The 10,869-nt window shown below is 37.4% G+C and overlaps 1 protein-coding gene across 1 annotated transcript; it reads left to right on the forward strand.

The window, feature by feature from the left end:
• Nucleotides 1-1,525: 1,525 nt before the first annotated feature.
• LOC145665121 (uncharacterized) lies at nt 1,526-4,651 on the forward strand. The gene is made up of 2 exons (XM_081732397.1): nt 1,526-2,074; nt 3,266-4,651. Exons 1-2 carry the CDS (start codon nt 1,526-1,528, stop codon nt 4,649-4,651), a joined length of 1,935 nt encoding a protein of 644 aa, XP_081588523.1.
• Nucleotides 4,652-10,869: the final 6,218 nt, after the last annotated feature.

Raw genomic sequence — 10,869 nt, forward strand, 5'->3', positions numbered from 1 at the left:
TTACGAAATCGCATGGAAGCTTCTTGTTGAACGCTACGAAAACAAACGGTTGATAGCTTCGACATATGTACGAGGGTTGCTCAATATCAAGCCAGTAATGAAAGAAAACGCTAAAGACATTAGACAATTTGTAAATACTGCACGTAGTAATTTTCAAGCCCTTGAAGCATTGAATTTGGACAAACCTTTGCATGACGTACTCCTAACACAACGTTTAGTAGAAAAACTTGATTCGACAAGCAAAAGGGAATGGGAAGCTGAGCAAAGTAATGACTCCTTTCCATCGTTATCGGAATTATTTTCATTTTTAGAAGGTCGTTGTCAAATGTTAGAAAACATTCGTCCTACTCAATCTGAAAGTACTTATGACAACAAAAGTGTAGATTCCAAAGCAAAAAGAAAGAATAACAGTCGAGTGAATTCGTTTGTTACTGTGCTTCCAAATGCATGTAATATTTGCCGTAGCAAAGAAACGCATGCTGTTTTTCGCTGCCCAGAATTTCTGAGTGCCAACATTAATCAAAGAAAGGAGCTCGTGAAGCAAAATAAACTGTGTTTTAATTGCTTAGGTAATAAACATCAAGTAAAGGCATGCAAATCAAGTACTTGTAAGAAATGTAATTTTAAGCATAATACACTGTTGCATGAAGATACTACTCAGGAGGCTACTAACAAAGACAGTTCAAGCAAAACAAATAACAATAATACTAACGTACCTAAAGTTAAGGAACAGAATCAGGTTAAGGTTCAACCACAGGACTCTTATTGCTCATTTAGGATTAATTATGGTCAGCAAGTCTTATTAGCAACAGCGTTAGTTAACGTAACAGACACTAAAGGTCGTTTTCAACAATGCAGAGTGTTATTAGATGCAGCGTCTCAATCGAATTTTGTAAGCGAAGCTTTAGTTCATAGATTAGGTCTCAAGAAAACGAAAAATCGTGTTCCCATTAGAGGTATCAATTCTGTAACCTCCGAAGCTCAGCACAGTGTTGAAGTTCATATTTATTCAAGAACATGTGATTTTAATGCAGTGGTCAATTGTTTAGTATTGCCAAACATTACAGGTTGCATACCTTCTAAGGATATCGATTACAGTAATTGGAACTTGCCAAAGGATATTTGCTTAGCCGATCCAAATTTTCATCGCTCGTCGTCAGTAGACATGCTTATAGGTGCGGGGTTATTCTACAGTCTCCTCGAGCCAGGCCAGAAGACTAGAAATGGACATTATCCAGTTTTGCAGGAAACGAAGCTAGGATACGTTGTCGTCGGAAATATGCCTTCAATACCCGAAGAAGCCAACCAGTCGGTAATTTCATGTTTTGCTCAGATGGAGACAGACTTGGATACACAATTGAGAAAATTCTGGGAACTCGAAGATCTTCAGACTAAGATTTACACGCCGGAAGAAGAAAATTGTGAGAAACATTTTTTAAAGAATACAACCAGAAATGGAGATGGAAGATTTATTGTCAAATTACCAAAGAAGGAAGAGAATGCAGCTTTAGGAAAGTCTTACAACATGGCACTACAAAGATTTAAGCAGCTTGAAAGAAGATTGCTACAAAATCCTGAGTTTCATAAACAATATGCCGCCTTCATGGATGAGTATTTAAGTTTGGGTCACATGCGAAAAGTTACAGAAGAAGACGTGAACAGCAGCAGCAGTTGTTATCTTCCACATCATCCTGTATTCAAGATGGACAGTACAACAACTAAATTAAGAGTGGTTTTTGATGCAAGTGCAAAAACGTCTAATGGCAAATCATTGAATGACATTCTTCAAGTTGGGCCAATTGTTCAAGATGACTTGTACTCCATTATTTTAAGGTTTCGGTTGTATCCAGTTGCATTTACAGCAGACTTAGAGAAAATGTACCGCCAAATATTAATTCATGATGAGGACAAGTGTTTACAACGCATCCTTTGGAGAAATTCAGTAGAAGAACCGATCCAGTCGTATGAGTTACAAACAGTGACGTACGGGACTTCGTCAGCGTCCTTCTTGGCAACAAGATGTCTGAAGCAAATAGCGGAGGAAAATTCCAAGAAATTTCCAGAAGCAGCAGAAGTAATAAAACACAATTTCTACATTGATGATGTGTTAAAATCAGTACCAAACGTGTCAAAGGCCTTAGAACTACAGAAGGATCTTATTAATATTTTAAGCAGAGCAGGTTTCAAGCTTTGTAAATGGGGTTCTAACAAAGAAGAAGTACTTCAAGGAGTTCCTGAAGACTTCAGGGAAAACCAACAGCCAATCATACTTGGTCAGCAAGACGGTGTTAAGACTTTAGGAATAGCATGGATTCCATTAACAGACAAACTTATAATTTCGAACAAAATTTGTAAACACGGAACTGCACCAGAAAGTAATGTTGCAATGACAAAAAGACAAGTCGTCAGTATAGTGTCATCTATCTTCGATCCATTAGGTCTAATCGCTCCAATTGTCATCAAAGACAAGAATTTCTTACAGAAGTTGTGGAAGACAGGGATGGATTGGAATGATCCATTAGACACAGTCCTACAAGTTGAGTGGAATCAATTAATGTCTTGGTTACCTGCGATGGCGAAGATACAAATTACAAGAAACGTAATGTCTTCGGAGAACGTTAAGGAAATTCAATTACATGGTTTTTGCGATGCAAGTGAAGAAAATTTTGGAGCAGTAGTGTACATCAGGGCTACAGACGAACAAGGAAACATTGAAGTCAATTTACTTTGTTCAAAGTCGAAGGTTGCACCACTGAAGAAGCAAACTTTGCCTAGATTGGAATTATGTGGAGCACTGTTACTTTCGAAGCTAATAGACAAAACGCTATCCATATTGAATATAGAGGTCAGTGGTATACACCTGTGGACAGACTCGACGATAGTTTTGTCATGGATCAAATCACCTCCCAATCGTTGGAAGACATTTGTATCCAACAGGGTGGCTCAAATTCAGAGAATCACATCAATCAATCAATGGCACCACGTGCCTAGTAAAGAAAATGCGGCAGACATAGTTAGTCGAGGAGCGGATCCCAATACTCTTATTCAGTCTCGAGAATGGTGGCATGGTCCAGAGTTTCTTCACACAGCAGAATGGCCATGTCAAGAACAAAATGAGCCAGTTAATATTCCAGAAGAGAAGAAAGTCATGATAAGTTTGGTGGCAGTTCATGAAACAAGCTTTATGAAAAGGTATTCATCGTTAAACAAAATGTTGAGAGTAGTAGCATATTGTTTGCGATTCAAACATAATTATCTTTCCAAGAAATCAGAAAGAAGAACCGATAGTCTTGACGCTCCGGAACTTCGTTTAGCGTTACACAGATGTATCAAGATAGTACAACATACTACCTATCATCAAGAAATATTGAACTTGCAGCAACAAATGGAAGTTTCAACAAAGAGCCCAATCAAGGATCTTTTTCCATTTCTGGACACGGAAGGAATGCTAAGAGTAGGAGGAAGATTGGAACATTCAAACTTGGAGTACGACAACAAGCACCAATTCATCTTACCTGCAGGACATCATTTCACCCACCTGATAGTCAAAGAAGAACATAAAAGGTTGCTTCATGCAGGACCACAGCTTCTTATTGCATCTTTGCGTACCAGATATTGGATTCCAAGAGCTAAGAAGACGGTCAAGGCAATAGTACACAATTGTTTGGTTTGTTTCAAGTGGAGATCAACAAGTTCATCACAGTTAATGGGACACTTACCCAAGGAAAGAGTAAATGAAGCAAGACCATTTGTACACGTAGGAGTGGACTACGCAGGATTCTTTTATGTCAAGCCCACGATTCGCAGCAAAATTCAAATGAAAGTCTATGCAGCGTTGTTCATCTGTTTAGCCACTAGAGCAGTTCACATAGAAATAGTTTCAGACTTAAGTTCTCAAGCCTTCATCGCAGCATTGAAGAGATTTATTGCTAGGCGAGGAAAATGCTTATCTATCTGTAGCGACAATGGTTCAAACTTTGTTGGCGCCAATCGAGAATTGCAACAATTTTTTGAATCTAAGACTAACCGAAAGGACATCCTGGAATACTCAGCTCAAGAAGGTTTAGAATGGAAATTCATTCCTGCCAGATCTCCTCACATGGGGTCATGGGAAAGTTCAATAAAATCCATGAAGTACCACCTACGGCGTGTAGCAGGAACTGCAAGTCTGACATACGAAGAGTTGAACACGTTACTTATTCAAATTGAAGCCATTCTAAATTCAAGACCATTGACAGCCATTTCCAACGATCCTACAGATCCAATGTATCTCAGTCCAGGACATTTTTTGATGGGAGCTACACTTCTCAGCCTTCCGGAACCAGATCTACTGGACGTACCTATCAACAGATTAGGAAGATGGCAACGGATTCAACAAATGAAGCAGCATATTTGGAAACGTTGGTCAAGGGATTACCTCAACCAGTTACAACAAAGAAGAAAATGGAAGTCAGCTCAGCCTAATCTACAACCGGGCATGGTCGTATTGTTGAAAGAAGACAACGTTCCTCCTCAAGTGTGGAAGTTAAGTGTGATTGAAGAAGTTCATCCGGGCAGTGATAATTTAGTGCGAGTGGCAACTGTGAAGTGTAAAAGTGGCATTTTTCGGCGTAGTGTTGCTAAGCTAATTCCTTTACCCCTAGAATATTAATTGATTGTGTCCAATCAAGGAGGGGGAGGATAGATAAGCTTGCATATGTGCATTATTTTTATTCATATTAGTTTCATTTTTTGTATATAGTTTAGTGGTTTAGTGAATTCTTTGTGATTCTTTTAGTGATTTTTCTGGTGAGTTTTAGTGAGTCGTGTTGGCATTGGCTGGCAACAGTGCCTTCAGTGTGCTATTCAAGTTGTGTCTGGGCATTCGACAATGTGTTGTGAAGTGCAACTAGGCAAACATATTCATTCATAGTTTTAGAAAAACATATTTATTCATAGTCTTTAGAGAAACACATGTTCATTCATAGACAAGATTTACATGTTCTTAACAGTGTTTTAGAGTGCTACTCAGTTTATGTGTGATCGAAGACAAAGTATGATGGTTAGCAAGCAACATGTGGTTTAGCTAGCAGCAAGCAACGATTACAGCAGAAAGATGTTAAGATAAGTAATTCATTGTACTAATATTTAAGTATTATATCAGTATATTAACATATGAACAAAGCATGTTATATTTATCATATTAACACATGTACCTTTAAATAAGAATTGAAGCAAGTAACATCTAAAATATTCGTCAAGTCTTATTTCTCGTTCCTTCATGATATCTGGGTGAATCAGTAAAATGGGTTTAATCATACAGTTCATTAGCTTTGGATGTGATATGTGTGATTTGTAAATAAAGTACATAAACATATCACCCCTTCATACATCATCACTTACATAAGAAGTTAATTGTTCACAATCTTACATACCACATAATTTCTGTTGAGATGGGCACCAAACTTTGTTTCCACTAGTATAGCACTAATATAGTAACTTGCATTAACCCTGTAAGTTGATACTATAGAAATAAAAATAACTATTAGTCACTATTATTTACATTCACCTGTGTAATATCAAGCGCAAATATTTTATGAGTAAAGGGCTATAGGTGACACAAACACTCGTAGCAGTGTCATGCATAGTCTTAACAGTAACACACATTCTCCTAACAGTGACATACATATTCCTAGCAGCGACACACATTCTTTTAACACTAACATATATTCTTCTAGAAGTGGCATACATGCCCCAAACAGACACATATATTTCTAACAGTGACACATTTATTCTTAACAGTGACATACCTACTCCTAACAGTGTTACTCATACTCCAAACAGTGACACTCACATTCCTAACAGTGACACTCATACCCCTAATAATCGTATAGTACTTCTAGCAGTGACAAATACTTCTAGCAATGATAGAAATACTCCTAGCAGTGACACATATACTCCTAGCAGTGATACATATAATACTAGCAGTGACACACATACTCCTAGCAGTGACACATATACTCCTAGCAGTGACACATATACTCCTAACAGTGACACATATACTTCTACCAGTGACACATATAATCCTGTCAGTGACACATATAATCCTGTCAGTGACACATATTCTCCTGTCAGTGACACATATATTCCTAGCAGTAGCATACATGGTCCTAGCAGTGACACATATACTTCTAGCAGTGTCACATATACTCCTGTCAGTGACACATATACTCCTAGCAGTGACACATATACTTCTAGCAGTGACGCAATATTCCTGTCAGTGACACACATTCTTTTAAATGATACCGAACATACTCTTAACAATGACACCCATATTCCTAACAGTAGCACACATTCTTCTAACTGTGATAGCATTCTTCTAACACTGACACACATTCCTCTAAGAGTGATATACGTACCCTAACAGTGATACAAATTCTCCTAACAATAACAAGTCTCCTAACAGCAACAAACATACAGAAGTAGCACACATTCTTCCAGCAGTGGCAGACTTTTTCTAACACTGACACCCATTCTTCTAACAGTGATACATATTCTTCTAACAGTGAGAAACATTCTTCTAACAGTGAGAGAATTATTCTAAAAGTGACACAAATTCTTCCAATAGTGAAAGAATTATTCTAACAGTGACAGGATTATTCTGAATGACACATTCTGCTAAATGTGACAGAATTATTCTAACAGTGACACAAATTCTTCTAACAGTGACATAAATTCTTCTAACAGTGACATAACTATTCTAAGAGTGACACATTCTTCTGAAGGTGACAGAATTAATCTAACAGTGCAACATTCTTCTAACAGAGACATACATTTTGCTAACTGTGTTATATACATTCCTAACACCGAGAGACATTCTTCTAACACTGACAGAATAATTCTGAAAGTGACACACATTCTTCTAACAGTGACATAATTTATTATAAAAGTGACATATACTCTTGTAACAGACAGAATTATTCTAACAGTGACACACATTCTTCTAATAGTGAAGGAATATTACTCCTAAAATGAGGATATTCATGGAGCAAAGGTTTTGCGTAGGCATTATATATGAGAAAATTGATTAAATACGTTGTACTTCCTAAGTTATTTTGCTATACAATTCACGTCCACATATTTTGAGATTCTTTTTTTTCCCAACGTTAAAAAATATCACACGAAGCATTGAAAAAGGGATGATGAAATGTTCGCTTATTTTAGAAGAAAGAACACGGAAGAAAAAATATTTACGGAAAGAAGCACACGAAGTTATTCCCAAACTCCAAACTTTGTGTAAAGTAGAAACTTAAGGTAAAAGAATACGCGGCGCACACCCCCTAGTGCTACTAGTTTGAAATATCTGCAGTCGACAGGCGATAACGAGCACATCCATAACCACTTCTGCTAAGCAAGAAAAATATAGTATTTTTTTCTCCTTAAATTTCTTTTTCTTTTTTTTTAACTTTCCTTTCTCTCTCTCTCTCTCTCTGTGTGCAAGCAAAAGTTTCTGGGTACTTTCTGACAGGTAAAATCGTGTTTGAAGGTTCGCTGAAGATACAGAAACCCAAGGAAAGCAACAGAACAGAAAACGTTAGGAGTTCTTTTAAGAAACGAAGAAGAAAAAAGCGTACGGTTGGAAAGAGTTGAGCAACAGAGAGGAAAAATGCATAACGTTGAAAGGAGAGAGAGAGAGAAGGAAGAAAAAGAGAACTTGAATAGGCTTTGTGCCCATTGAAGCGGGTAAAATGTACCAAAGTAAAAGAAAATAGCAAGAATAGAAAATAATAGAGGTAAACAAACTATTAACATAATAACAATTCTTTCTTACACGATTTCTTTTTATTAATTCTCTATTTATTTCATGTAATAGTAGCTGAACCTGCACTTCTCTACACAGCGCATCATTCACATATGAGCATAAATCTCCTTTGTCATTCCTTACAACATATGTACTATACATGTCTGTTTACAGACACAAGTGAAAGACGTCTTGATAAAAATCGATAAGGGGTACCATAAGGGGAGATTTTTCGATTATTTTTTAAATATCTCGTACCGTTTCGAAGATTTAAGCCTACTTCCCGTTGGGGTTTCTAATTCATGTATGATCAGTGTTTTGTTTCTTTTTTGCATGCAGTATATAATAAACAAATACATTACACACACAATTATTATAATGTCAGTGATATATGGTGTTCATTGGGCAAAACACTCCAAACAATAAAGATTCGTCTTACAAGGGACGTATGCGAACCGTGATAGCTAGATATTTATGAAAATTGGTACCCTGACTAACTGTGGATCGCTAATTATCATGGTGATAGTCACTCGGTGCGGAAGTGTCTTGTTTACCCCGCTACGTTTATACATGTACCAAGCAATGACCGGGTCAGACTGTGCCGAGTTATACCCCAGAAACGCCGGAAAAAATGTAGAAAATGAAAAATATATGCAGCTAATATGATACCTACGCAAGGGGGACACGTAACCAAGAATACGGCAGTACTGTAACACAAACAGTATTGCCATCCCAACACAAACTTGTAGTTTTTAAAATTAGAACGTATACCATTTTATGACATTAAAACAATTGGCATAAAACGTGAAAGGAAATAAGGAAAAGGTGGGTTATCATTGTTGCCAAATGAGGGAGATATGAAGCACTAGAGGTGAGAAATTATAGTGTCCGTGCAACGAAACGAACAATTACAACAACAGGAAGACTGCGGAAGGAAGAATGTACTGTAGGGAGTACACCAGACCATGCACAACATCCAGTAGCTAATGTGCTTAATATGGCATATCAAGTGTGCATCTAGGATGAGATATTTTCCATACTATCTACGACTTTTCTGTTGTATGTATTGGCGCATTATGTTAAAATATTTTGCGCCTGTATATTACTGTTAACCTGAATGCAATGTGTTTTATCTTCATCGTTGTTTCACGTGCTAACATTTCCTATACTCTCGGCTGACACCTATCACAGGTCATAATCTTTGCGAATCGATTCTGACGCACTTTCTTGTCACAGATCTGTTACCTTTAGTGCCCCAGCTTTCTGCATTCTTTTCAGGGGCTACGCTGTCGTTTCTGTGGTTTGGAATACATGCAGGATTTTATGCAGTGTTGTAACCCCAAGACAGTTCGTTTTATAGCTCTCGTGAACGGTTCGAGATATCGATTCCACACAAACGCCATTGGAATTGATGGGCTACAGGAAGGTTTGCTCTTCACCTTTCCGCATTATGTCACATGGGATTTCTTTCTACGGCTACTCTAACATGTCCCCTTTTGGAGTGAATCCTGTATCAAACCCGTTAATCACCGGACACTGTGCGTGGTGAGGTTTACTCCCTGTTGTACATCTGTTCCCTCTGAAGTTTTGTTGTTGTCGTACATTTATTCGTTTCTCTGTACGAACCCCATAATTTCTAAACTTTAGAGCCTCATATCTTCCTTATTTGGCAACAGTGGTAATTTACCTCATGCTTATTTTCTTTACGTTTTTTTTGCAAATTGTTTTAATGCCATAAAATGAAATACATTCTATTTGAAAAACTATAAGTTTCTGTTGGGATGGTAACACTGTTTGTGTGATAGTATTGCCATGTTCTATGGCACATGTTCCCCTCCTGTAGGTATCAGGTTAGATGTACACAATTTTCATTCTCTACCTTTTTCCGGCATTTTTGGGATATAACTCGGCACACCCTCACCCGGTCACTGCTTGGTATACGTTTTATCTTTACCGGGGAGGCATTTCCGCACTAAGCGACTAATACCACGATGATTAGCGATCCACATTTAGTCAGGCTAAAAAAATTATACATATCTAGCTGTCACGGTTCGCATACGTCCCTTGTTAGACCAGAGAAATGGATATGCTTCATTTATCATTATTTGACCATGAAACAAACGTCTGAAAGATATACAGTGCAACCGCTGTATACAAATATGTGGTGTTGGAAAGTATAACTCGTAGAATATGATTTTTTTTTAATTTCAACACTTCCGGTGTACCCCCAAAACTATAATAAAGAAATAACAGCCACCTTTTTTAAAAATATTCAATTAGAACTGGACAATCTACACAAAATTTGCAATTGATCAGTGGAAACGGCATCTTTCTAGAATCTATGGTTCCTAAAAACTCACTGTCGAAAGAAATGGCCATAAACATATGAACTTTTCTAACATTTTATTATATGTAGTCTATATTATAAGTGGTGCTTAGAATTATGTGGATCACAGCTAGACAGTAATAGATACGATATGCTACTTGACGGTATATTTCCTCTTTTGACATATTCAGTATATACACATCATAACAACGTTGCACTTCCTTTTCAACCATTTCCACATTGCATATTACCTCCAGCAATAAGCTAATTCCCAACTTTTGTCCTTCTAGATCGTGGCCAAAATTGATGGTGATCCGTCAAACAGTTCTTGAGATTTTATGTCTCTCGGCCAGATCCACGGGGAAACGGGATTAATATATAAAGGAGATTTTGTGTCTCTCGAATGAACACACGGAGAAACAAGGAAAATATAAGTTATAAAGATTTTGTGCTTCTCGAACGAGAGAGGGTAAATATATTAAAAAGATTGTATGTCTTTCCAACAGACGCACGGTGAGAAAGGGTAAATATATAAAGATTTTTGTCTCACAGATGGACACACGGCGAAACAGAGAAATTATATAAAGAAGATGTTGTGTCTCTCGAACGGACACAAGAGGAGACAGGGTAAATATAGAAAAATTTGTACCTCAACAGACACACCGTGAAACAAGGGAAATATATAAAGAATATTTTGTATCTCTCGGAGTGACAAGGGCGGAGCACGGTAAGTAATTAAAAGAAATTTTGAGTCTCTCGAACG

Source organism: Thermobia domestica, chromosome 11 (assembly GCF_964235325.1).
Source record: "Thermobia domestica chromosome 11, izTheDome1.hap1.1, whole genome shotgun sequence".
NCBI lineage: Eukaryota > Metazoa > Arthropoda > Insecta > Zygentoma > Lepismatidae > Thermobia > Thermobia domestica.

Coding starts and splice junctions, on each gene's coding strand:
- LOC145665121 (XM_081732397.1), top strand. CDS start 1,526: ATGGCACTACAAAGATTTAAGCAGCTTGAAAGAAGATTGCTACAAAAT. Junction 2,075..3,265: donor AATTTCCAGAAGCAGCAGAA/GTAATAAAACAC, acceptor TATCTTTCCAAG/AAATCAGAAAGAAGAACCGA.